The sequence below is a fragment of the Phoca vitulina genome, unplaced genomic scaffold, assembly GCF_004348235.1.
Source record: "Phoca vitulina isolate PV1807 unplaced genomic scaffold, GSC_HSeal_1.0 scaffold16, whole genome shotgun sequence".
Lineage (NCBI taxonomy): Eukaryota > Metazoa > Chordata > Mammalia > Carnivora > Phocidae > Phoca > Phoca vitulina.
The window spans coordinates 29923643-29950628 of record NW_022589719.1 but is presented as its reverse complement, the minus strand read 5'-3'; the positions used below and the strand labels follow the sequence as shown (position 1 = coordinate 29950628).

Sequence of the window (26986 nt, the reverse complement as noted above, 5' to 3'; positions counted from 1 at the left end):
GTCCTGATGGTGATGGTGGTGGTTACACAAATCCACATATATATTAAAACTCAGGATTTTACCCATTCCTAAAAGTCAATTTTATTAATATTATTATTATTATTATTAATATTATTATTAATAATAAACTCACTAGAAGTATAAAATGCAGTTTAAAACTTCCAAACCACTGTAATAGAAAAAAAAGGTGGGGAGGGTGATAAAGATTTCATCAATCCAGTAGCAAGCAAGAAAGCTGAAAATATAGGGGAAAAACTAGCCCCGGAAGTGGAAAACACAAAATAAGACGGTATAAATAGATCCACACATACTAGGAATCACAGCGGATGAACCGTGGCCAGGCACGTGGCCATCCTGCTGGAGCACATTTCCAGCCTTCCCTGCACCCAGCGTGGCCCCGTGACCTACTGCTTGTGGAGGAGATGGGAGTGTGCACAGGGCGTGCCAAGCCCAGGCCGGGGCTTCTGAAAGCAGGTGGGCCTTAACCACATTCTCTAGTTACTTCCTCAGTGACCGAAACCTAGGGATGGTAGCTGCCGAGACTCAGCCACCCAGATGATGCCGATGCCCTGGGAATGCGGGCGCTGTGGCTGGGACCCTCCTGAAGGTCCACGGGGAGCAGAGCTGCACCACTGACTGGGGACCATTTTCTCCAGAACTGTTAGATGAGAAGGAAATGCATGTCTCAATTCTTTTTTTTTTTTTTTTAAGATTTTATTTATTTATTTGACAGAGACACAGCGAGAGAGGGAACACAAGTGGGGGGAGTGGGAGAGGGAGAAGAAGGCCTCCCGCGGAGCAGGGAGCCCGATGTGGGGCTCGATCCCAGGACCCTGGGATCATGACCTGAGCCTAAGGCAGACGCTTAACGACTGAGCCACCCAGGCACCCCCCCCCCTTTTTTTTTTGCATGTCTCAATTCTTTAAGCCACTGTATTCTTTTTTTTAAAAGATTTTATTTATTTATTTGAGAGAGAGCATTGGGTGGGGGCAGAGGGAGAAGAAGAGAGAGAATCTCAAGCAGACTCCCCGCTGAGCGCGGAGCCTGACACGGGGCTCCATTTCATGACCTTGAGATCTTGACCTGAGCTGAAATCAGGAGTCGCATGCTTAACAAACGGAGCCCCCCAGGCGCCCCTCAGCCACTGGACCTTTGAGTGTCCTTGTTAGGCTGCTCTACCTGCCCCCTGTCTGGGCCCTGCCGGAGGAGGGAGCCAAGTCCCAGGCTCCTGGTGGAGGGAGCCATGGAGTTTGGGGAGCCTTCTCGCTCCGGTGCCTTCCCTCTGCTGTGGGGCCCGAAGCCCCTGCAGACTCAAGTGGCGGTGCCAGGCACGCGGTTCAAGCAGGGAGGAGAGTGGAGCCACACCGAGGGGCACCGGCCATGGGCGGGCCCTTCCCTTCCCTGGTGGGGTCCCCGGCTCACTTCTCAGTAGTGCACACAGTAGAGCTGGATGCTGCCACTGATCCGGAGCTCCCGCAGCCGCTCCAGGGCCTGCTGGCGCAGGCTGGTGGCTCCCAGGCCCAGCCCGTTGAGCGCCAGCTTCAGCCCGCCTTCCTGGCACAGCAGCAGCACCTGGGAAAGGCCGGGCCGGGCCTGCAGGCTTCCAGACAGACGGACCCTCCACCGCCTGCCTGACGTCCCCACCCAGTGAGCCCTCCACTCAGGGGTCACAAAGACCGGAATCGTGGGGCACCCGGTGGTGGGAAAGAACAGGACTGGGCGCCCACCTTGTCACCAGACCGCTGTGACCTTCCATAAGGGTCATCCCAGCCCTGGGCCTCAGTTTCACCATCTGTGCCATTGCATTCCCCGAGCACCGGTTCTCAACCCTGGCTGCACTTTGGAGTCATGGGGGGGGAGGGGTGTTTTTGTTTTGTTTTGTTTTGTTTTGTTTTTAAATAACCAGGGTCTGCTCTGATTAATTACATCCGTGTTTTGGGAGTGGGCTCGCTGGCAGCCACACGGAGGGTTGAGAGCCGTGGTGTGGATGTCTGCTCCTGCTGGCAGGTCCTGGCTTCCCAGCCCCACATCCTCTGCCTCCCCACCCCCAGGACGCACCCCTGTCTCCCCATCGGAGCGCAGCTCTGTGCCCCGCCCCAGAGGGACCAGGCCACGTGGCTCTGACTGACCTCGAAGAATCGCTGTGGGTAGAAGAGGAAGGGGGCCGAGATCAGCTTCTTGCCCCCCCAGGGCGAGATCCAGGCCAGAGTCCTGTCTGCGAAGGAAGCCCTGAGCGTCACAGGCACGTGGGCAGCCTCGTCCCGCAGGCTCAGTGTGAAGCTGCGAGAAGGGGCGGAAGAAGGGGCTCCCTGACTCCTCTGAGCCACGGCTGCTGGACCCTGCGTGCAGGGATGGATGTGGGAGAGCAACTGGAAGATTTGGCAGCTCAGAGGGGTGGGAACACCTGAGCGAGTCTCAGGCACACCTGAGACTGAATCCCCACGGTGCCACCTGCAGGCTGGAGGACCCTGGGGGAGCAAATGACCTTGCCGGGGACTCGAGATGGGGAGAATTACATTAGTAGTAGCTGATGTTTATTGGGGGCTAGAAGCTAGGTATGTCTTCAGTGTTTTGCAAATCACGTGCGGGTTAGAGCCAGGCTACCTGGCTTCAACCCAGCTCTGCTGCTTTCTAGTCCTGTGAGTTTGGGGAGGTCACTTCACGTCTCTGTGCCTCAGGTTCCTGATCTGTAGTGTGGGGAGAAGAGTACTGTACCTGCCTCACGAGTTGTCACGCGTAAAGCGCTAGAACAGCACTGGGCATGTAATTAGCACTCAGATCACACCTACTGTTTAACAAATATCACTCTATAATACAATACCTCCCATTGACAGGAACAAAGGAGATGATGTATGTGAAATCTAGCGAGTGCCTGGCACACAGTATGTGTTTTACGGACTCCTCACAGAAATCCTGTGCCTTGAGGATCAGCAGCCCATATAAGTGACCAGGACAAGATGTCACATGGCTGACTGTTCTAGAAGGATGCCCCAGATATTTTCAGCTTTGGGAAGGAGGCAGCAAGGGCTCACCACTGGGAAGAAGCTCGGAAGGCAGGGGCCCTGGAGAGTGCACCGCACAGAGCCTCTAGCCCCAACCCCAAGCCCTTTCCCCATGCCCTTCCCATTGGCCTGAGAACTCCTGGAGGCCTGGGTGCCCTCCCCCCCCAATCCCTGTCCTGCACAGCCCTGGGCCGGGTAACAGACTCCCTCCAGACCTAGTGAAGCTCGGCAGCACCTGCAGCCGCATCCCCCCCTCCTCAGTGCTTGCAGAGAGGGATGCAGAGGGAAGGACAGATTTTTAATGCAGACCAATTCCGTGCCCTCCAACTCCGACTCCCTCTGTCCAATTCAAGCCACAGTCGCTTCCAGAAAACAACAGGAACAGCATTTATGTTGGCGGCCCATGGTGGAAGTGGCCTGTAGAAATGTCCTGGCTGGCCCACAGTGTTCTTCAACTTCAAAGTAATGCCATGTGCCCAGACTGGGAAAGTTTATATGAAAGATGGCTTCCAGCTTCTTTTTAAAAAATAATCAGAAGGTCTGGCCTGAGTGCCTCTATGGAAATACTTCTTCCACTTTACCTTCCCAACCCAGGGCTTCACTATTTATGTCACTTGTCCAGCCTCGGGGCATGTGAGTGAATTCATGGCCCCCGAGAAACAGCAGTTCAGTGACCTGCTGCATCACTAATAATAACCATTTGACTGAGTTAGGACATGAAGCTGGTATCGTGTCTCCAAGTTTTTTTTTTGTGGGGGGGGGTGTTCTTTCTACCCCTGGGAACTTTTCCATTTTCCCTTTAGGATTGAGATGACCTTTCTCCTTTTATTCTGATGGGGAAACTCAGGACTCCAGCCTCAGAGAGGTGTCGGGACTTCCCCAAGACCACAGAGTTTATAAAAGGCACAAGCAGGACTCCAACCCCGTTGTGCCTGGTTTGAGGGCCGTGCTGTGCGGGGCTGTGCTGCATACCTGCTCCAGAATTCACAGGCCTGTTCAAGAGCATGAAGGGCAAGAGTTTAGTGAGGTCAGGGACTCCAGAAAACAAAACCGAAACAGAAACGGAGAAGACAGGGCACTTCCCTTCCCTCCCGCCCCTCCACGGAGATCATTTTGATGACCACCACATTTGTAGAGCGCTTACTACGTGCCTGGCCCAATTCAAAGCATGCACACCACCCCTGAAGCTGGCACTATTATTACCTCTTTTTACACCCGAGGAAACTGAGGCACAGGAGGAAAAGTGACTGCCTTGAAGGGGCACACAGATAGTAAGTGTCCTCAGCAGAAGTCAAACCCAGGTGATGTGGCCCAGAAAAGTCATGAATTCCAACGCAATTCCAGCAAGAAGGAAAGGGGGTGGGAAAGAAGGAAAGATGGGGAGGAGAGGAAAACAGGAAAAAGAAAGCGAAAGTGGCTTGGAGCCGGCAGGTTTGGGGAGTGGAGCAGGAGAGCCCCCTGTGGGAGAGGTTAGGCAGCTTCCGTGTGGTTGGTGTGCGGCTCCAAGCTCCCACTGCCCAGCACTGGGCCTCCTCTTTGGGGCTGCCTGCCTGTGTTTCCTAAACCACTGCCCTCTGTCACCCTGGGAGGTCGAATTCTCTCTCTGGATCTCAGCCTGAGCCCTTAAAGGACCTTTCTGGAGGCCCCAGGGGCACCTGTGATGAGAGGCTAGTTGGCCTGACCAGATGGACAGGCAGGGAAGGTCCTCCCAGAATCGGGGCTGTCGGGGCCGCACCAAGCACCGTCCAGTGCTCAGTGGTTGGGACCGGCACTGAGCACCCTCCCAACCACAAGCTCCACGATGGGGCAGTGGTGCTGGAGATGAAAGAGGGGGTACTTGTAGAACTCATGCTCCACTCTGAGATGCTTCTCCCTCCCTTCCATCTGGATACTTACTCCTTTGGCTCCGGCAAGACCAGCCCCCGCAGGACGATGACCTGTCCGGGCCAGAGACCCCGGGGAAGGGCACGTGAGCAGGGCACCTCCTGTAAGAAGATGGGAAATGACTGAGAAGGGGGGCCCTGAGGGAGGGAAGTCTGCCTCTAGGCCTGCAGCCGGGAGGACTCTCAGTCTGCTCATTTATTAAACATCTACTGCAGGCCTCGGCTCTCCTTGGCCTTTCGGGGCTGAGCTCAGTGGCCGCCCCCCCTTCCCGGGGCGTGAGCACCAGATATGTCCCCCATTGCTGCATCCTGAACTGTAACGGCCTGTTCATTGGTCTGTCTCCCCACCAGCCTGCGAGCACCTGGGGGGCTGGGGCTGGCCGGTCCCTCTATGCTAGAGCTCTCACCGGGCCTGGCACAGAAGAGTATCAAATCATTGCAGAATAAATGGAGGAAAGGTAAGACGAAGCTGGAGGTTTCTATAAGGGAAGGGGGAACCTTGATGCTGAGGGCATTTCCCACCAGGTGGGGTTGCCCCCCCGGGACGACACCTCCTCTAGGGGACCCAGGAGGGAGGTCACTCACCAGGCTGGGGCTCTTCAGCAGGAAAGGCTGTCGAGGGGAGAAAGAAAGAGAAAGGAGACATGGAAACCATGCAGTGTTCGCTCAGCGAAAGAGCTTCTCAGTATTATTATGAAGAATTGGGGGTATCTGGGGTTTGTCTCTCTCAAAGACAACACAGGTGAATGATTAGAGCACCGGGGGCCCTCTTGGATTCAGACGGACACTAGCTCTGGAAGAATGAAGAAGAACTGGACAGAGGGTCCGTCATTTACTTATTGTGTGGCCTCGGTCCTCATCTCCCTCTCTGTCCTACAGGCCGACCCCAGCTGCCTCGCCCGGTTGCTGAGGACAGAAAGCTCCAACTTGGCGGGATCTTCTGATAGGAGTCCTGGGGCTCTGCCCACGCTGGGTAGCCAACCCACCCAGTCCATCTTCCCAAGAGGGCCCCTGCTGGGGTTCGGAGAGGTGAATCCAGGCTTGCCAGCCATGGGGGGGGGGGAGGGGGCGGGGTGCCAGTATCCATGGCAACTGCACAGTGAGGGAAGCTGGCTTTTGTCAACTTGGACAGCAGCCCGGCGAGTGGCAGGTCAAGCTGGGGGAGCTGGGAGCACCGGTGGCTCAGCTAGGGTGGCCGGAACCACCAGGGCCAAGCCTGCTCCCCAGAGACTCACGTATCCAACCGGATACTCGCTGCTGCCCTCCGCAAACGGCTGTCAGGAAAAAGAAAAGGCAACACGGGGGATTCAGGCCCCCCGCAGGCTCTGCGAGTCATTTGCTGGGCTCCTGCCTACCCTGCCTATGCCCGGGAGGTGGGCGGAGGTTGGCTTGGGTAGCTCCTCATTCTCCCCGTAGGCCTTGTGGGTGGTTCTCAAACCCGGCATTTGAACATGCTGATTCCTAGGCCCCACCTCAGACTTACTGAGTCAGAATGTCTGGCGGCGGGTCCTAGAAATCTACATTTTTCATAAGCTCCTCGGGGGCGAAGGACAGAGCTAGCTGCTCCTTGGGTCCCGTGGCTCCAAGGGTCCAAGTGGATCACCTCCTGGCCATTGCTCTCGGGTCCCCTTCTGGGGGCACCTTCTCAACCCCACTCGTATCCCACACCTGATGGATCCCTTCCACCTTGGTTATGACAGGTGTGACAGGGCCTGCCTGGGGCAGCGGGGGTGGGGGAGGGGGGGTCCTGGGCCCATCCAGACACCAGGGGAAGTCAGGGGCCGTTGTCACCCAGGGAACTCACGTTGATGTTCAGGAATCCAACGGCCTCCACCAGGATGTCGCCAAATATGGCCAGGGTGTCCACACGGGACAGCGGGAGCCGGTAGCAGTAATGAAGAAAGTGTTGTCCGTTCACACTCACCTGGAGACATAGACAGACGGACAGCTCAGCAGCACCTGATGCGCGCTGAGTCTGCGCTAACGTGCCTGGCCTCGCTGGGTGCTCTTACCCGGGAAGTCCCTCGTTTACCTTCACACCCACTCTGAGAGATGGGCACGTTTGACAGATGACGTGCCCATGGCGCGGGGAGCTTCCATGACCTTCCCAAGTTTGCACAGCTGGCCTGGGAACCAAGGCCCCTTTCACTGGCCCTCTGCCCCTGACACAGCACTTCCCTTCGTCATCCCTCAGCAGCCCCAGCCCCAGGTGAAGAAATGGGGTTTCAGGAGGCCGGACGACTCCTCCACCACAGGGCCCTCCCTCCACTGCTGGTTCTCATTGGCTCCCCTTTCCCCCGGAGAGGTCAGAGTCCTGGCATCTTTCTGGCAGGAGTTCCCATCTGTGGAGAAAGCCTTGAAGTGGGGTTCGGGGTCCCTGCGCCCTCCATCACCCTGAGATGGGGAGGATGTGAGTACCCACCTCGCAAGGATCTAACGAGCGGGCACTTAGGGGCTAGAAAAGAGCCCATCGTATTGCAGGCGCTCTTAAAGAGCTTGCTAGCAATGTGGCAGTGGTGCCCTCCCCAGGGCCAGGCACGAGGGAGCTTTCTTGCCACCATGGGTCCCAGGCCATGTGGGCCCAGGGCAGCTTGGAACGGGGCTCGGCAGCTGCTCGGTCATCTCAGGTCTCAAGTCCTCCCAGTGATGCCCCTCCTCACAGTGACGTGGGGAACTCGGTGGAAGGAAGGAAGAGGGGAAAGATGCAGGTTCTAGACGCTGCTGCCCATCCCTTCCCCTCACCTTCATTTCCTCGTTTCCAAAGAGAAAGAGGATGAGGAAGTAGGCTCCTCTCTGCAGGGGCAGGTGGGGCCACCGGGCCTCGGCTTGCCAGCGCTCCAAGTGCAGGGTGTTGCAGATGACGTGGGGCTTGGTGGTGTGGAAGCGAGGGTTGAAGTGGATCGCAATATCTGGCCGGGGATGCAGGCTGCAGCCGCACTGAAAGTCCACCTGGAACCTGGTGAGAGGTGCTCTCGAAGGGGCACCCCTGGTCGGAAACCCCAAGACCCCGAGGGCAGAGAGGAGCCTCCAGCTCGATGCCTCTAGGGCAGAGCCCCAGAAGCCCCGTGGAGCACCCCCTTACCTGCGTGCCTCTAGAGGGACCGCTCCCTGTAGCATGACCATCTTGCCTGCACGCAGGCCACCGAAAATTGTCGTGACATAAGGAAGCACCTGAACAAGAGGAGAAAGCTAGCCACATGGAGCTGGAGAATGGGTCTTACAAGGGAGCCCCGTGTCAGGTGGGTGGGTGGGGAGAGAAGAACAAGAAAATTCCACTCTCCTGCCCCAAACAGAAAACGTCCTTATGGGGGAAAAAATTAGTGTTCTCTTCCACCTTCTCACCTTTCCGGGACCCTCACATGTCAAAGCCACGTTGCCCTGGGGAAGCCAAGTTCAGCTCCATCGCCCCCTTGCAGCACCAGCCCTGCCCCTCTCCCCAGCTCCTTGAGCACGGGAGTGTCCTCAGTGAGACTTTGCCCTGGCTTCCAGAAGCCTGGTATCGAGATCTTGAGGACTGTTTACTGGCTCGAGCCCAGGAACTGGGGGGCGGGCAGAAAGGCTGGACAAGTTGGGACCCGATATGGATGCTTGGAGAGATACCCAACAATGGCCCGGCTTACCTGCCCAGGCTCACCTTTCCCCACTTAGAAGCTATGCAGAATTCCTAACACACAACACACACGTTTACAACTCCCTGCCTTTCGGGGCCGCTTCCTCTGCTCTCCCTTGGCCCTGTGAGATCCAAGTTGACTTTCAGGGTTCTCTGACACCTTCTCCAAGCACTGTCCACTATGGTGACTGAGTTTTTCCTTCCGTCCCCTGTGTTCCCAGAACACTTCACTCGTATGGCTAGCTTGGCCGTTGGCGGGCTTACAGGGAGACCACGGGGCTGGCTACTTCCGTGGAGGCTCAGGCCACTCGGAGCTGAAGCCCTGTCTTTCCCTTCTGGGCTCAGCGCCTGGCCTGGCACAGCGTGGGCTCTGAATAGGTGTTTGCAGAACGAATGTGAACATGTCCCAGGTACATGTCGGCATAACACAAGACTGGCTTTCACATATTCTCCGAGCCATCTAGAAGATGCTGAGCCCCAACAGTGCTGCCCTCCAGGTAGGAGCTTGGCAGCCTGCAAAGCAAGGAGGGGTTGTAACCTGGGCAGTTGCTTCACCCCATTACTCAGGCCCCCGGGGAGGTACTGGAGCCCCCGGCTGTCAGAGGGCCCACAGCTTAGCCAGACTGAGCATCTCAGTCCCTCCCACTTCCCAGGCTCCAGGCCTGGCCTGTAATAATTACTGAGCTGATGCACCTCTCCCAGGGGGAGGGGGCCAAGTCAAGAGAAAGTGATAGTTAGCATTCATTAATGGGAGGGCAGAGTGTCCTGGGCATTCAGCCTTCTGTAAAGCAAGGCCAGACTTCAGAAAATCCACGTGAGCACTGAGCAGGAGGAGGACGTGAGCGGGACACCCATTCCTGAGTTGGAGGTACAACCTGACTCTCTTCCAGGCTGGGGATGAGTCTACCCTAGGTACTCAGTGCCCCCACAACAATACTACTCAGCAGCCCCAGGTCCTCCTAGCCTAGCTTCCCATCACATAGTAGGAGCACAGCACTGACTTCAGGTTCTATTACTTTTAAAATGTAAGGACCCTGTGAACCCCATCATTCTCATCCAAGTGGGAATTAGCTGGTCAGCCACTTTGCTAAGCTCAGGAGGGCCTTCCAGAGTTCATGAGCAGGTGCTGGGGGAACAGGGCCCAAGATCGAAGGCCTCTCCACCCACCACCTGGGAGCCTGGGTCCAGCTGGAGTCGGGGGGTGGGGGGGCCTGAGACCTGGAGATTCCAGACCAGAGTGGCTGCTCACCGGGTGGAAGACTGGCGGCTGCAGAATGAAGGGGTCAGGAAGTGGGTCCAGTTTTTCTCCAGGTGACATGGGGGTGGAGTGCCTCCAACTCGGCATGCAGATCCAGATTCCCGGAGCCCTGGCCCTGCCCCCACTGGCCGGACTTGCCTTTCCCAGCCAGGAACTGAGGTGCCGGGGCAGCTCACCCAGCTGTTAGCGTCACCTGCGCCCAGCAGGGTCCCCGTACCCCTTGCAGCAGGCCCGAGAGGGCAGGTCTGGGCAGCGGTCCACCCCTGGTCCACACCCCAGATCCAGTCCTACCAGCTGGATTGGGGCTCTCAGGAAAAATCCGAGTCCAGGAGCAAGAAGCCTGAACTAAGCACCTAGCTAACCAGCGCCCTGCCCCCACCTGCACTGGGATCTGAAGCACCGAGCTGTTGCGGAGAGAGAGGGCAGAGGGTTTGTGGTTTCCCGGGCTCCCATTGGAGTCCTCCCCAGGCAGAGGCTGGGGCGGTGGCACTTGTGGGCAGGTCCCAGGAGAAGCCCCGCCCCAGCTCCTTGCACATCACTGAGTGGCTTCTCATGCCAGACTCCCCTCCCCAGAGGTTTTCATCCCTTCCCCTCGTTTCCCTGCCCGTTCCCCCACTTTTCTCCCTTTTGCATGATTTATAGTCCCCTGGGGCTCCATTTCAGCTTTAGCTCCAAATGCCAGGGCCCAGCTGCGGTCACCAGAAAGAAGGTGGAGGATGGTGAGAAATGGGCAGGAGGAGAGGAGCGCCCCCTGGAGGCTCAGAAGAAGCAGCGAGGTGCAGTGGGCAGTTCACTCCACGCAGAAGGAGGCCTGGCTTCTTGCTCAGCTTCTGCACTAAAGTGGTGTGCCCTGGGCCAAGTCACTTGCCCTCTCTGTGACTCCCTTTGCTCGTCTGTGTATTGGGAGGGTGACTCCAGAAGAGTGTCTCCACGGGAGGCCCGTGTCTGGGGGTGGGCCCAGGTATCTGCCTTTTAATCACGATCCCCCAGGATTCTTTGGACTAGAGTTGCTCCAGTCCTGGTTCAAATTCCAATAAAGCCTTCCCTTTAAAAGGCAGCACAACCCTTCAACTTTATCCTGATTTGGGAGGTCCCAGGATCTGAGCACCCTGTCGGACTTGGCGGCAGGGAGTCCTGGCAGCACGCCAGGCTGGGCAAAGGCTCCAGGGCCTGGGGAGCTGAGGGAAGAGTAAGGCTGCTCTGACCACGGGGCAGGTGCAGGGGCGGCTCTGGGGAAAGGCAGCTGAGCCGGAGCATCTCTAGGGTGGTATCAGCGTGGTCTGGAAGCTTGTTAGAAATACGTCCTTCTGGGGCACCTGGGTGGCTCAGTCGTTAAGCGTCTGCCTTCGGCTCAGGTCATGGTCCCAGGGTCCTGGGATCGAGCCCCACATCGGGCTCCCTGCTCGGCGGGAAGCCTGCTTCTCCCTCTCCCACTTCCCCTTGCTTGTGTTCCCTCTCTCACTGTGTCTCTCTCTGTCCTATAAATAAACAAATAAATAAAATCTTTAAAAAAAAAAAAAGAAAGAAATACGTCCTTCTGCCGCCCCCACCCACTTCCCCCTCCTACAGAAGAGGAATCTCTCTGGTGGCGGGGTCCAGGAATCTGCATTTTTGCATACTCCCCAGGTGATTCTGATGCATGTGGATGTTTGAGAAGCACTCACTGACTAGACCTTAACTGGCAGGGCTTGTGGTGCAGAGCCAGGAAGTTTGCTCAGACCTTGCTGGGTAGGAGGAGCTGGGCTGTGGCAGGTTCTTCGTGTGGGGAAATTCGATCAGAAGTGTGTTCAGACAGAATAATCTAGATACACAATGTGGAGGAGAAACCAAGGTGGAGAATTCCTTTGGGCAAGGCAGGGGGCCCTGCCCCTGGGAGGCAGGCCTGGGTCCTGGTCCCAGGCTCACGGCGCCCATCTTTTGGCCTGAGGCAAATGTGCTCTCCCCCACTCCCCAACCCGGCCTCAGTCCCCGCCTCTGAATTGAGGAAGGAGGGTGGCATAGCAAAATAGCACAGACTGGGCTGCTTAAACACAGATGTTCATTTTCTCATGGTTCTGGAAGCTAGAAGCCCAAGATCAAGGTGTCTGCAAGGATTTTTTTTTTCCCTGAGGCTTGCAGAGGGTTGCCCCTTGATCTGTGTGTTTGTGTCCTAATCTCTTTTAAGTGGACCAGTCATCAGGAATTCAACCCTTGTGAACTCATTTTACCTAAATTACCCTTTTAAAAAAGGCCTTATGTCCAAATACAATCTCATTCTAGTTACTGGAGGTGAGGATTTCCACATCTGATTTTGGGGGGCAGAGCACAATTCAGAGGAATAGCTATAACTGGTCTCATCCTGGAACCCCAAGACCGTTGCAGGGGTCAGGAGTGGGGGCTGCCGAGGGCCCACAGTGGAGGCAGCAGAAGGAAGAAGGTGATGCATTTCATTTCTCCTTTCCCTGGGTTTTGACAGCTGGGAGGGACCTGGTTGGGCTTGTAGAATATGGGAGGCTGCAGAATAAGAGAGGGCCTTAGTGTCTGTTGGTCCGTCCAGGGGTGGGAGAGGGCAAATCCCTCTTCTTGAGCCAGAGGGAGGGGAACATGTGGGAAAGGGGAAAGGGCTGATGATGACCCTGATACTGACAGGAGGGGGGCATCCCCCTGCCCCAGGATGGTGCCCCCACCCCACCCCAGCTCCCTAGACCTGGGCTTGTCCCTCTGAGCGCTTATCATAACTGGTCATTATATATTGAGGAATTGTCTAATGTTTGTCTCCCCCTCCCCCTACTTCCTGACTATAAATTCCATGAGGGCAAATTTATACTTACACCCTCAGCACCAAGCAATGCCTGATACCGAGCAAGTGCTCAAAATGTATTTAAAGAATGAATGACTGTAAGGAGCTGTGGTTTCTGGCTCCCATCCGGCCACCAGCTCCTTCTGTCTCCCCCCAGCAGGAGTGGAGTCCTGGCCCAAGCCCACACTAAGCACGTGCTCTTCCCACGGGCCAAAGATCATCACTGAGGCAAATTTAGCTATTTATCTATGAGTAACCGATTAGTAGCCGGGGAATCATAAACTGTGGTAGGGGATGTCAGGGTGCCACTCTCCCCCATTCTTTGATCCAGCAACTCCTTTCCCTATCCCTGCTCCTGAATGGGTGTAACTCTGGGCCTAGGGAGAGACTAATGCCCAGATTCACCTACTTTGGTCTACATCTCACCCCCTTCTTCTATCTGGTTCCCTTCTAGGTCACTGCAGAGTCTCATGGATCCTCTTTCTCTTGGGACCAGTTTTGCACCATCTTGGAGCAGAGGGTAGGATAATGAGCAGAAATCCTGGACAGGAAGGATCAACAGAACTGCACATCTGGCTGGATAAAAAAGATGAGGAAAAGGGGCCAAAAAAAGAAAAGAAAAAAGCCTCCAGCATCTTGAACCAAAGGATTGGGAAGAGTCTGGGGCACTAACGGAAAAACAGAGAAGCTGGGGGTATAATCTGGAGGAGGGGGGAGCTGGCTAATTCCAGTCAGGACCATTTTGGAGGAGGGCGAGGGTGCAGGAATTGACATGGACAGGGGATGTTCAGTCAGCATTTGTTAATTTGTATGTTTCTAGGAATTTATCACTGTCTTCCAGATTGCCCAGTTTGTTGGCATATAATTATTTATAATCTTCTCTTATAATTGTCTTTCAATCAGCATCTGTTGAAGGAATGAAGGTGTTATTGCCTGAAAGCATGTTAATACACTCTGGAGAAGACAGTTTCAACTTATTCGGGTGCTCTTCTGCCCTGTGAGGGAGTTTTTGTGCGCTGTGGTCATTACAGGGAGGGGCAATCACTCTTGCTCTCAAGGAGCTTCCAGTCTCATTGGAAAGAGACGACATACACTTGGAGGGGAAAACCCATAGGACAAAGCCAGCGGCTTTTTATTTATCTCCCCCCCCCCCCCCCCCCCCGGCCCCACAGAGATTGAACCATCTGGACGGAAATACTGTAAAATGGGGGAAGAACAGGCATCACCCATAACCTCAGGAGGCTAACACAACACTTCTCATTCCTTTGATGTTTATCCCAGGAACCTTCTTCCCTCCCCATGGAACATAAGTTTATGGAAGAATCTCAACCAAAAACTTGACGTAGCTTGATTCCCCCGCCCCCTCCCACCCCAGCTCTTGACCATGTAGGTTGACTCTCTCTTTCCTGCTGGGTTCCTGGCATTTTCCAATCATTTTCGGTTACCCAAACCCAATACAGTTTAGCCCTGGTCATCAATGTTGGTGACACCGCAGAAAGAAACAGAAACGGACATATTTACTTCCTGATGGAAGAACACATCACCACTAATGGAATCCTCCTGAAGAAAAAGTCGCCCAATCTGATTTGATCGAGTCTCTGTACTTGGGTTCCCGTGTGTAGGACTATAGGGCATGAATGATCATGTTGAACAACAGCAGCAAAATTCAGACTGTCGGGAGACTTTACAAGACCAATAACCCTGGTTCTTTTTTTTTTCTTTAAATATGGACCGCTTCACAAATTTGCATGTCATTTTTGTGCAGAGGCCATGCTAATTGTTACTTTAGTATGTGTGCTGCCCGAGCCAGTGTCCCTGTTTCTTCAATTAAAAAGTTATGAGGAAGAAAAGAGGTGGAGGAGAAACCTATAGGATTAGAGGTTGGCAACCATTTTCTGTAAAGAGCCAGAGGGTAGGGCGCCTGGGTGGCTCAGTTGGTTAAGCGACTGCCTTCGGCTCAGGTCATGATCCTGGAGTCCCGGGATCGAGTCCCGCATCGGCCTCTCTGCTCGGCAGGGAGTCTGCTTCTCCCTCTGACCCTCCCCCCTCTCATGTGCTCTCTCTCATTCTCACTCTCTCAAATAAATAAATAAAATCTTAAAAAAAAAAAGCAGCAAGGGCATAATAGACACAAGAGTGGGAGAGGTTACCTATGGCAGAGGGCGGCAGGGGGATGGGATAAGGGAGGAAAACACAGGTAGGAGCATCTGTGCTAGGTATGTTCCCGTTCTTAGGTAGACTGGTGTATTCATGGGCAGTAATTTTATTATGTTTCGCAACTACATGTATTCCATGTGTTTTTGTTTTTTTAAGTAGCCTCAGCGCCCAGCGTGGAGCCATCCCTGGGCTAGAACTCACGACCCTGATATCAAGACCTGAGCCGTTATCAGGAGTCCCATGCCTAACCGACTGAGCCACCCAGGCGCCCCTCCATGTGTTCTTTTGTATGTATTATATGTTATATATAATTAGTTACAAAATATATAATTTAAGTCATATAAATAATTCAAATAAAAACTTTGAATCTCTCAAGATCTTAACTCCTGAGCGTGCCTCCCCAGGCCCTCCTAATCTGGCATCAACGCGTTTGTCGCTCCCCGGTCCGCTCCGTCTGGCTTCTGCAGCCACGTCGGACCGCGCCTCCGGCCTCCGTGCCTACTGTTCTGCGTTGCCTTCCACCCCCGGGACGACCTCGGCCGCCGCCTTTCCTGGGCCTCTAAGCACCGCCCTGAGCGCCCCCTCCGTTCCCTCGGCCGTGCGCACAGCGCCCGCGCGCCCCCGCCGTTTGCTGCGCGCCCCGGGTTCCCCGCCTGGCGCCCCTCCGCCCTCGGCAGGGCCTCACCGCGCTGCGCCAGCGTCCTCCACCCCCGCCCGCGGCTCCTCCAGAGGCAGCAGCGGGATGGGCCTGAGCCCGGCCGCCCACGAAGAGAGCAGGCGCCGCCTCTCTCGCTTCCCCCGGCCGCGCCCCAAACCCGCCCCGCGAGCCGCAGGTACGCGGCCTGGGGACCGGCCACCAGCCCCCGGCGGGTCAGCTGTGCCCCGTCGGCCCGGCCGCAGGAACCGGGCTCCTCTCCACCGAGCCCCGAGGCCTTACTAGGGGGGTTCTCAGGTCCCAGCGGGCCGTCGGACCCCCAGAAAAGGCACCAGAGATACCTTCAAGGCTCCTCGTAGCTCTGTGTTGGTCGTGCAAAATGCCCGTTAACCGGAATGAGCGCATACTTGGGAATGATCTTTTGTTGGTAATTCAATCAAAGCGAGCCAGGCGTCCAGTGCGCCTCTCGGGTATCTACCCTCCGACCCTCTTTCGGGTGGAAATGGAAGCGGAGGTGGCAGCTCCCCAACAGAGTTGACAATGGCTCTAGGACTCTAGGGCCTCAGAAGCTTCTGTTGTCAGGTTTAGCTTCCGGATTTCTGGGATCTCACTTCATCCTCTTGATTTTATCCCTGGGAGTTCCCGAGTCTCTCCTTCCCAGGGGAACTGAGACCTCTCCAGCATCTAGTCCCATAATCCCCTTCATTTACCCAAAAACTGATTGAGGGCCGACCAGGCCAGGCACGGTTCTCGACTGGAGCTCTGAGCCCACCTTCACGTAGATGTCAAGGTGTTTGCTCCAACTCTCCCTTCACAGATTTCATTCCCTGTAGGAGGCAGTTGTGGTTTAAATAGCATCCTCCTCCCCACCCCCCACTAGAAGAATCATCTCAAGCGTTGTTCCAGCTCTCTCCCAAGGAGCGGCAGCAGGGAACTTCAGAGCTGAGCAGAAGCGTCCAGGAGCGGTAAGAGTCTCTGTATGGAAGGACTGGGTCTTAGGGTGGGGAAGCCTTTGAAGAACCGATTTTGATGGCAGTTCTGTAAAGCAAATCCAGAGGTGGTTTCCATAGGAACCAGCTTACCCCCCCCCCCCCCAACCAGTGAAGGGAAGGCTGGTGTGCTGCGGATAATAGATTACCACCAGGCCTGGGGACCACTGACCAGACCTGCCTGGCAGCAGTTTCTAGCCACAAGAACCTCCAGAACCCTAAGAACTGGCGCTTACCATATGGCCACTTGGTCTCACTAATGAATGATGTGATCTTGCAAATTTCCTCAATTCACTTTCATTAAAAACACAGTTTGCTTCTTTTTAAAATTTTGAGGGTCTGAACATTCCCCAAAGAGCTATACTCCACCCCCATACACTATACTTTGGAGAAGAGGTAAAGCATGGAGGAAAGGCAAAGAAAATGCCATTTTTTGGTTGGTAACGTACCAGGTGTGTATGTATGCTCTCTCCTTTAACCCTCCTGACAACTCTGCGAGACAAATACTCTCATCTCTATTTTATAGATAATCAAACTGATGTTCAAACACATTCATTTACTAGCTCAAGGTTGGACAGCAAGGATCAGAGCTAGGGTTGAAACCCAGGTCTTTTTTTTTTTTTAAGATTTTATTTTTTTTTAAAGTAATCTCCACATCCAACGTGAGGCTTGAACTCATAACCCCGAGATCAAGAGTCGCACACTCCACCACTCTACTGACTGAGCCAGCCAGGCGCCCCAAACCCAGGCATTTTTGACCCCAATATATTTCACTATATTATCCCAAAGCATAGTCCTGCACTTGGTTTCAGCCCTCTCTTAACAACGTTTTGGTTCAAGGGACAAAATATACTGATTTCTTTCATGATACTTGCAGTTACAGTATTGAGGCTTAATGAGATTTCTCAGACATATGGAGCTAGTTGTTGGAAGAAACAGCTCAAGAGTTCAAGGGGCTTGCCTCTCCCAGTAGGATGGGCAGAGAGAGGGAGGGAGTAGAGGCCTGTTGCATTTCATTAGAAGCCATTATGTACCGTTACCATTTTTTTAAAAGTTATGTGCAAGTGTCATTTTGATAAACATGTAAGAAAGATGATCAGCAATAAAAAAAAAACAAAATCCTGAAAGCTACTCATTGCTATCATTACCAGTTTAACAGTCATCTGAAAAGCAGTAAACGGCAATTATTTTGCATGGCAGCTAACGGCATGATCATGGAAACAAGCTTTGGGGAGGATGTTTCCTAGGGTCTCAAAATCGAAAGAAATCTGAAAATCACAAATCTGAAGTAATACAGAATTTCCAATAATTGTGGAATAGTGTTATTTGTTAACTCTATGTTCACAAAATTCATTTAGGGAGAAGCCCATAGTTAACTTGGAGACTACAGCCCACCAGAAAAGAGCAGAGTCGAGTTCAACCCCAAAGCCTGAGAGTGCAGGGAAATTAACAAAGCAAGTCGCTGAGGTGGGTATCACGAGTTCTTAGCGCATATCTTTACTGTGCCTGCGACTTTTCTGCAGACTGTGCTTTACTTTATTAAGACTGTGTGGCAGGTTGAAGTGCATCCTGATTTGGGATGTTGTGCCTTAAAAAAAATTTTAAAACAGCTTTGTTGAACCCTACTGAGCTTTACTGAGATATAACTACATAGCTATAACTGACATACGATAAAGTGCGCATATTTAGAATATATAGTTGGATATGTTTGGTGTGCTATGTGTGCACCCACAAAACCGTCACCACAATCAAGATAATGAACATCTCCGTAACTCCCAAAACATTGTTTCCCTTTGTAAATCCCACCTCTCCTCACCCCCATCCCCAGGAAGCATGTGATTCTTGTCACTATACGTTAATTTGCATTTTCTAGAGATTTATGTCAAGGGAATCATATTGTACGTGCTCTTTTTGTCTGTCTCCTTTCACATAATTTCATGTAATTATTTAAAGTTATATCAATATTGTTGCATGTGACTAATAGTTCATTCCTTTTCATTACTGGGTAGTATTCCATTGTATGGATACACCACTGTTATCCATTCACCTGTTGATGGGCATTTGGGCTGTTCCCGGTTTTTGGCTGTTACAAATAAAACTGCTGTGAACATTTGTGTGCAAGTCTTTGTGTGGACATATGTTGTCTTTTCTCTTGGGTGAATACCTAGGAATGAAATGGCTGGATCATATGGTAGATGTATTTTTTTTTTTAAGATTTTATTTATTTATTTGAGGGGTGGGAGGGGCCGAGGGAGAGAGAGAATCTCAAGCAGTCTCCCCTGTTGAGCACAGAGCCCAGAGCACAGAGCTCAGTCTCAGGACCCTGAGATCATGACCTGAACCAAAGGCAGATGCTTAACTGACTGAGCCACCCAGGCGCCCCCATATGGTAGTTGTATTTTTAACCCCGCCTCTCCTCACCCCCATCCCCAGGCAGCACCTGATCTGCTTCTTGTCACTATACTTTAATTTGCATTTCATAAAACTCTTACATAGTTAAAAGAGTTACATAAAACATAAAGATATGTTTTCCAAACTGGTTGTGCCATTTTACATTCCCGATAGCGGTGTGTGAAAGTTCCAGTTTCTCCACATCGTCATGAGCATTTGGTATGGTTAGTCTCTTAAATTGTAGCTATCCTCATAGGTCTGTAGGGATCTCATTGTGGTTTTAATTTGCATTTCCCTAATGACTAACGATGCTGAACCTCTTCCATATATATCTTCCTTGGTGAAGTGTCCAAATCTTTTTGCCCATTTTTCCCCTTGGTTTCTTCAGAAATTCTGTGTGCAAGCCCTTCATCAGATATATGCTTTGCAGTATTATCTCTCAGTCTGTGGCTTGTGTTTTCATTCTCTTAACAACATCTTTTGAAGAACAAAATTTTTTAATTTTGATGAAGTCCAATGGATGGTGGTGATGGTTAAACAAATTTTGTAAATTGTATCTCAGAAAAGAAACAGGTGAAAAGCCCCCTTTTACTTCTGTGAATTTTTATTTTATTTTATTTTATTTTATTATGTTATGTTAATCACCATACATTACATCATTAGTTTTTGATGTAGTGTTCCATGATTCATTGTTTGCGTATAACAGCCAGTGCTCCATGCAGAACGTGCCCTCTTTAATACCCATCACCAGGCTAACCCTTCCCCCCCCCCCCCCCTCCCCTCTAGAACCCTCAGTTGTTTCTCAGAGTCCATAGTCTCTCATAGTTCTTCTGTGAATTTTTGCCAGGCAAATGGCTGTCCTCCGCTAGGGAAATAGAGCTGGGAACTGAGAGGTGAGATGCAGCCTTGAGGAAATTAGACTAAAACTGGCAAATTGTTGCATAAGTGACAAAGCCGTGGTAAAGCTGATGGGTGAGTGGGGCGGTGTGATCGACTCCATGGCTCCCTCGGTCTCCCCAGGCTCTGATTGCCCAGCTCTAGGTTTTCTTTTCTTTCTTTGTTTTTTATTGTGGTGAGAGCACTTAATATGAGAACTACCCTCTTAATAAATGTTTAAGTTCTTGTGCACATACCCACATACATACACCCACACAGTCTCTTCCCCAGGCCTCTTTGAAGAGATAGAGGATCAGCATCCTGGGTCCAATCAAGAGATACAAACTACCCAGTAGATTAAACAGGGGGAAGTTTACTATAAAGAATTGTTAAACTATGTAAGAGTAACTATAAGAAATGAAGAACCTCAATATGGCCTCCCAGGGCTGAGGGAGAATACTCAGGGAAGGACAGACTTGGAAGGGGTTCAGACCTCGTTAGAGAGGAGAGCAGAGAAGTTTGGTTTGGCCAGGCTGGGGTGGCACTGTAACTCCTGGCAAGTACAACCTTTTGGAGTGTAAGGGGCGGGGGACTGGCTGTCAGCAGGTGGTTTGAGCATGCAAAGGAGCGGGGCACCCTCTGGACCACAGGTGGTCCATGTGGGAGACGTGCAGAGGGAATCGAGACATCAGCAGGTACAGGCGATGTTTGGGCACTGATTTCTCTGCCAAAGGGCTCAGAAAGGTTATTGTCGGAGGGTTCTGGCTCAGGCAGAGCTCCACCAGAAGTCCTCACACCCACACTAGACCCGCCCCATCCCCTGCCCCAAGCCAGAAACTGCAGGAGAACCCTTTCCTCTTGCAATGCTTAACAACGTGCTCATTTTCAAGGAGAAAAGCTTAAGAGTTCCCGCACATATCACAGAGCTTATCTGTGATAAGCATTTGGAGCCCAGTGGCAATACATTGATAGCTAGCTCAGTTAGCCTCTGTGGCTTTAATAACTTGATTGACAGCAGGAGTGGGGGCGGGTCCTTTGGTCTTGTATGGGAAGGGAGCTTCTGGCAGCCTGGATTTCTACAGAGTGATGAAACCCAGTGTCTTTAGGCTGAGCTGTAGCTAATCCCCTCCCCCCAAACAGTGTCTCCGGAGTTCCTTGGGCACGTGCCATTTCTTTATTTTATCTTATTTCTCCCATCACAGGGCAAACCAAGACCCAGACCCGGAGACCTGATTGAGATTTTTCGAATCGGCTATGAGCACTGGGCCATCTATGTGGAAGATGACTGCGTGGTGCATCTGGCTGCCCCGAGTAAGGGTGGATACTCCTTGACAATTCGATATTGATACTGAAGCTAGCAGAGTAAGAAGAAGTGCATTTAGTTATTGTGTTCCTCGGCTGCTGCCCTTCATTAGCAATAAAACACTCGACACATTCCTGGCCCTTAGTGGACTAGGTGATGGAGCTTGATCTCTGTCTACCAAACACCACCGAGTGTCCAGCCCTAAGGGGAGATGAAATGCACAAGGGGGCCCCCGTGTTCGCTGAGCCTCGGTATCCTTCCTCATATTTCTGAGGCTTCCCCAGGAGGGGTGCAGATGCCTGCGTGTTCTGATGGCCCCCAAATGCTGCTTCCGGCTTCCTGATGGCTTGGGCACATCCACCCTGGCTCGTCTCCTTGCTCTTTCTGCCTGTCCCAGGCTGCTCTCGCCTCAGCGTGGACACACAGCCTTCCTTTCGTGGCTCAAGTTTGCCTAACACAAGGCGGAGATTCAACTGGTGACTAATTAAAATTTAGTGGAGATTTGATGGCAGGACGTGGTGATGGTAGAAGATAGAATGGGAGACACACTCAGTCACAGTGGTCCCCTCCGTGGTCCCCTCCGGCGAAGGGACCCGGAGATGCTGGGAGAAGGGGAGGCTGGGGGGCACCACTGCATATGCTCTGATGCCTTTTGAATTTTGTATCCTGTGTGAGTACTGCCCACTCAGGATGAAACTGCAGAAGGGCACTGGGACCAAAGGCCTGTGGCCACACCATGCTCATGGCCCTCACCCCCACCCCCTCCATCCTTGTCCTTTGGCCCCGCCTCTCACCTGCAGCGGAGCCCGTCTCCCTGCCCCACCTACACGCGGAGAAGGTAAAAAGCGCTCCACATCACCTCCACATCCCCTTTCCAGACTAAGTCCAGGAGCCTCCCTCTTGTATAACCAAAGAGGTCTCTAACTGATATGTCCCCACCTTCCCCAACAGATCTTCCTCTAAAAACAAATTCTGTTCCTGAAAGCTGAATGACCCTCTCCCAGCTTTTGTAACATCAGGAGATATTCTTCAAATACGTATGAAGAGGACAAGGGACACTTCTTGTTCTTGGTCAACTTTCGGAGGGGGAAGGGCACACACATTTGCCTATCCTTATGGTCAGAGCAGAAAAATGGTCTTGGTTTTAAATTACCACCGGACCGCCCTGGCTTTGGGCAGGTTCTTGACCCTCTCTGAGCAGCTGTCTCCTCTAGGGACTGAATATGATAATATAGCACCTTTTAAATGGTTCCTTTTTCAAATCTATGGAACCCTGTTTTCAAATTTCAAATATTTGAGTGGAGAGAAAGGCAGAGTGGCTCTGGGCGGAAGCTGGGTGGGTAGCACCCAGAGCCCAGTCTGCTTGGCCTCCCCTGCGCCCAGCTGAGGCTGCAGAGGGAGGCAGGTCACAGAGCCCCACGCCAGCCCCACAGCCAGGAGCGGACGCTCACACCTAAGGGTGCTTAGCGCACGTTTGTGAAGATTACTGAAGTCTGGTTAGGAAAGCAAGACTCAAATCCTAGGACTTGGTCAGGTCAGTACAGTACAGAATGGAGTCTGGGGCTGTGCTGTAAAGCAGTTCTAGAGTTTTATGAGAAAGAGACTGCTGACAGTGGGGAATGCGGTGCAGGGCAGAAGTCTTCCTGGGAAGGTTGGTCCCAGGCAGCCACACTCACTTGGGTGGCTCGGATAGTTAAAGCATCTGCCTTCAGCTTGGGTCATGATCTCAGGGTCCTAGGATCAAGCCCCGCATTGAGCTCCCTGTGCTCAGCGGGGAGTCTGCTCCCTCTCTCTCTGCCCCTCCTCCCTGCTTGTGTTCTCTTTCTTTCTCTCTCAAATGAAAAAATAAAATCTTAAAAAGAAAAAAAAGAAAGAAAGTGAAAAGATAAGTCGCAGAATGCACAAAGTATTTGCAAACATATATCTGACACGGTTCTACTACCCAGAATATGTAAAGAATTCTTACAATTCAATAATATAGAGACAAATAACCCAATTTTTAAAATGGGCAAAGGATTTGAATAGACTTTTCTCCGTGGCCAATAAGCACATGAAAAGATGCTCAACATCATCTGTCATTAAAAAAAAAAAAAGAAAAGAAAAGAAAAAGGGCTGATAGGCAGGCTGATATCCAGGCGACAGGCGTCTCACTGGGGGGCAGCTCATTTCATCCAACTCCTGGTCCTCGGCCATGCCTTTGACAGATGCCAAAGCCAAGATCTTGGAGGGAAGCACCTTGACCCACAGCTTAGACTGAGGCAGTCTCTGCCCCCTGCTGTCCCTCGCAGCTTTCCAGCTTCTGTTCATCTTGGTCTCTAGGTGAGGAATTTGAGGCGGGCAGCATCACTTCCGTCTTCAGCAACCGCGCGGTCGTGAAGTACAGCCGCCTGGAGGACGTGCTGCATGGCTGCTCCTGGAAGATCAACAACAAGCTGGATGGGACGTACCTGCCCCTGCCCGTGGACCAGATCATCCAGCGTACAAAAAAGATGATCAACAAGATAGTGCAGTACAGCCTGATCGAAGGGAACTGTGAGCACTTTGTCAATGACCTCAGATACGGTGTGCCCCGGAGCCAGCAGGTATGAGGCCTTTTGCTCAGACGGTGGCTTCTTGCTGGGGCTTGTCATCTCATCAGTGATCAGAACGGTGGTCAGTGGTTTCGTGCTCTTTGTTGTACTGGTGAGCTTCTACTTCTCAGGACTTTCCGGTTCAGGAGGTGGTTTCCCCACTGTTAACCCATGGAGGAGTGCAAAGGCTGGGGGGTCTCCTTGGCCAGACCATTTTATTTCTGAGACTGTTTGTTCTTCTACAAAACGGGGATGAAGTGAGGTTTTCAGCTACATTTGGCCCACAGACATGTTTTGCTTGGATGAGTAGTGGTTTGTTTTTTCTTTTTTTAATTTGTATTATTTGCCAACATTTAAAAACATAGAAGTTTTATATAAAAAGATCTGGAATCACAGCCTTTCTAGAACAACTAATTGATCAGGCCATCAGGCCCGTGTTCCTGCTTGCTGACACCCTGTAGGGCCAAGTAGTGGCTGCCTCTTTAGATGGGACTTGTGGGGGTCGACGTGCCACCTACCAGCTTTGCCCACCTTACCTGCCTGGCCCGTGCGTGTTGCCTTTGGGTTTGTGACCCCACCACCACCACCACACAGGGCGGGGATAAATCCAATGAGGCACAGTCCATGTGTTCAAGAGCTTTGAAAAATAGCTCGAAATATGTGACAAATTGAGCAGCCCTCATTCTTATTTGATCCTTACTAAAACCCCATGAGAGGAGCAGAGGATGTATTTATTATCCCCTTTTTAATAGACTGAGAAATGAAGAATTAAAGGAGGAACATAATTTTTCTGCTTTTTTTCTGTGGTTCTTATGTTCCCTCAGGGTACTGGGCTCAAATCCCAATACTGGGTCTCTCTACTATTGCTGAGTGAGCGTGAGCAGGTCACCCACGCCCTGTCCCCCTCCACTTTCTGGACCTTCCTCCTTTGTATTCTGTCCTCTCCCAGCCTGTACTCCATTCTCCGGAGGCCTCACTCCAGTGCGGGGGTGGGTGGGGGGCTCGGGGGCTCCAGTGTAAGGGATCTCCCATCCCAAGAGCATTTGTGCATGACAAGAAGACCCCAGGGACCAAATGGATGATAAGGGGCCTTCTGTGGAGTGTGGGCCACGCTCAGACACTTACTCCCACCATGACTTTGTCCAAGTGAGTTCCCTTCCCTGGTTCTCAGGCTCCCTGATTGCAGGATGAGGGCCTCGGTGGCTGAGCCACTCTGAGATCCTTTGCCTCTGAGCCCTACCCTAGAGGCTGACCCTGGGCTGAATGGCTCTGAGGGAAGAAGGCCAGGAGCCGTGGATGCCCCCGGCGGGGACAAGGAGTGTGTCTGCCTCTGATGTTCATCTCGGGCCATCCTGAATTCTCTAGGTCTCTTGCAACCCTAAGATCTTTGGAAATAGAGGCTAGCACAGGTGGCTTCCTCCTCCAGGCAGGCCGGGTGCTGAAGGGGAGTGGGGCGGCGGGGGCAGGGCAGGGCACAAGCCTGGGATGGCCCCTGAATGTCCTGTGAACCGGTCTGCTTTGCAGGTAGAGCACGCCCTGATAAAAGGGGCAAAGGCTGCAGGAGCGGTCATCTCAGCCGTCGTGGAGAGCATAAGGCCCAAGCCCGTAACTGCCTGAAGGCGCTCGGGACTCCAAGCAGAGGAAGTGCTGCTGCCATCCACAGGACACGTGCCTCCTTGCCTCCCCTTGCCTTCTCTCTCCATAACCCCACTCGAGAAAACTGTGTGCTTCTGGAAGAATCTAGAATGTATCCAATTACCCCTCCAGAAATACATCCAATATATGTGATCTTAGATCCGTGGACTCGCGGGGTGAGAAGAACCTAATATTTATTATTATGCATCCGTTAGGCGCCGGGCACCGTGCTGGGCGTTTCATAGGCTTGTCTCATCTCCCTCCCTGCGGGAAGGGCCTTGCTTGTTTCTCAGGCTGACTCGGGTCTGCGATGTTTGGATACCACCTACACCAGCCGGGAAACCCCTGCTTGAACATTCCCAGTAACTGGGATCTCTTTTTCAGAAGTTCTTGTTCTTGAACTAGAAAGTCTCCAGCTTTTTGCATTCATGAGAATCCTGCTCTTCCTGACCTGCAGCGTTGTGTGGGGTTGGCGGGGGGGGGGGGGGGGGGGGGGGGGTGGGGGGGGGGGAATGGAAGGAAGCTCAGTGGCTTGCTATTCGGGGCCATCTGTGCTTAATCCAAAATCATACACCAGCCTTATTCTTTGTTGTTTGACACCCCCTTGCTTTAAAGTATAATCAACATTTACTTTGCTTTTCTACCTTAGAATTACTGGGAAATTTGAAACTGTTATTTTCATTGATTTCAGATGAATATTTAAAATAATTTCCTCAGTGGACTTCTGGGCGCATGAGGGAGAGGAAGGAGCGATTTTTTGTGTGTTGACCACTGTTGGCATGACAGCAGATCCAGAATTATGACCAGGGACTGTTGGTGCCCACTGAGAGCTGAAGCCATCCGGGAAGGCTAGAGAGGGATTCTCAGAATGGCTAGGAACTGTGATCGATGTGGACGAGAGCAAGATGGAGCCCCCAAAGCATTTCACATGAGACCTGTTAGGATTGCCCATGAGCCTTTCTCCTGTTTGAACAAAGTAGACCCTCAGTGAAACTCTTCCATTCCCTAACCCCCTCCCTTCCATTCTTTTCTTAGCAATCCGAACCTGACTACATCCTCCTGTTCCCTAGACGCTGGAGTCTGGGTGTGTGTCTCTGTCTTTCCCGATGGCCTCTATCTCTGCTTTGCGTGGCAGTTCCGGGTGTTGGTAGGTAGAGCGTATGCCCTCATTTTTGTGAATCATGATGAGGGTAAAGCCGTTATTACCCTGAGTTCCTCCAATCACCTCCCCCCACCCCCCAGAATCCGCTGAGTTCCCGAAACTGCTCCCTTCTGCTCCTTCTTCATTATTGTCTAGGTTGAGACTTCCTTTGAAGTAGAACCCAACCACCAGGAATGTATCTTTTATAAATTATATTCCTTTTAGTTTTGAATTAAGTCGCTCATGTATTAGTGAACCTTTTGATTCTGAAGAATGACTGGCCTCCCAGACCATAGTAATCATTAATCCAGTAAACCGGATGTTGTTTGATTTACAAACAACTCCCCCACTCCAGAGAGTGTTTAGTAACTTCTTTTTTTTTTAATTTTTTTATTGTTATGTTAATCCCCATACATTACATCATTAGTTTTAGATATAGTGTTCCATGATTCATTGTTTGTGCATAACACCCAGTGCTCCATGCAGAACGTGCCCTCCTCAATACCCATCACCAGGCTAACCCATCCTCCCACCCCCCTCCCCTCTAGAACCCTCAGTTTGTTTTTCAGAGTCCATTGTCTCTCATGGTTCTTCTCCCCCTCCGATTCCCTCCCTTCCTTCTTCCCCTCCTGCTACATTCTTCTTCTTTTTTTCTTTCTTAACATATATTGCATTATTTGTTTCAGAGGTACAGATCTGAGATGTTTAGTAACTTCTAAACTAAAGGCTCATCCAT

General features: G+C 52.2%; 2 protein-coding genes across 3 annotated transcripts; one reads left to right on the top strand and one right to left on the bottom strand.

Annotated features, from left to right (window-relative positions):
• Nucleotides 1-1426: 1426 nt before the first annotated feature.
• On the bottom strand, nucleotides 1427-9814 carry LGALS12 (galectin 12). 2 transcript variants are annotated; one of them, XM_032415071.1, is made up of 9 exons: nucleotides 9746-9814; nucleotides 7969-8057; nucleotides 7629-7842; nucleotides 6691-6810; nucleotides 6122-6160; nucleotides 5472-5498; nucleotides 4900-4988; nucleotides 2131-2281; nucleotides 1427-1573 (listed from the first exon to the last, which is right to left on the bottom strand). In XM_032415071.1, exons 1-9 carry the CDS (start codon nucleotides 9812-9814, stop codon nucleotides 1427-1429), a joined length of 945 nt encoding a protein of 314 aa, XP_032270962.1. The 2 variants fall into 2 exon arrangements, with proteins under 2 accessions (XP_032270962.1, XP_032270961.1); XM_032415070.1 differs by lacking the exon at nucleotides 5472-5498.
• A 5618-nt stretch (nucleotides 9815-15432) lies between these two features.
• PLAAT5 (phospholipase A and acyltransferase 5) lies at nucleotides 15433-25091 on the top strand. Its single transcript, XM_032415108.1, has 6 exons — nucleotides 15433-15608; nucleotides 16221-16310; nucleotides 17693-17801; nucleotides 20804-20912; nucleotides 23224-23486; nucleotides 24999-25091. The coding sequence occupies exons 1-6, from the start codon at nucleotides 15433-15435 to the stop codon at nucleotides 25089-25091; spliced, it is 840 nt and encodes a 279-aa protein (XP_032270999.1).
• Nucleotides 25092-26986: the final 1895 nt, after the last annotated feature.

Excerpts from the sequence above, each read along its gene's own strand:
- LGALS12 (XM_032415071.1), bottom strand. The coding sequence starts at position 9,814 with ATGTCACCTGGAGAAAAACTGGACCCACTTCCTGACCCCTTCATTCTG. Across the intron at positions 7,843-7,968 it reads GTCCCTCTAGAGGCACGCAG|GTTCCAGGTGGACTTTCAGT; the intron begins GTAAGGGGGTGC and ends ACCTCTCACCAG. Across the intron at positions 5,499-6,121 it reads GCGAGTATCCGGTTGGATAC|CCTTTCCTGCTGAAGAGCCC; the intron begins GTGAGTCTCTGG and ends TCCCCTCGACAG.
- PLAAT5 (XM_032415108.1), top strand. The coding sequence starts at position 15,433 with ATGGGCCTGAGCCCGGCCGCCCACGAAGAGAGCAGGCGCCGCCTCTCT. Across the intron at positions 17,802-20,803 it reads TAACAAAGCAAGTCGCTGAG|GGCAAACCAAGACCCAGACC; the intron begins GTGGGTATCACG and ends CTCCCATCACAG. Across the intron at positions 20,913-23,223 it reads GGTGCATCTGGCTGCCCCGA|GTGAGGAATTTGAGGCGGGC; the intron begins GTAAGGGTGGAT and ends CTTGGTCTCTAG.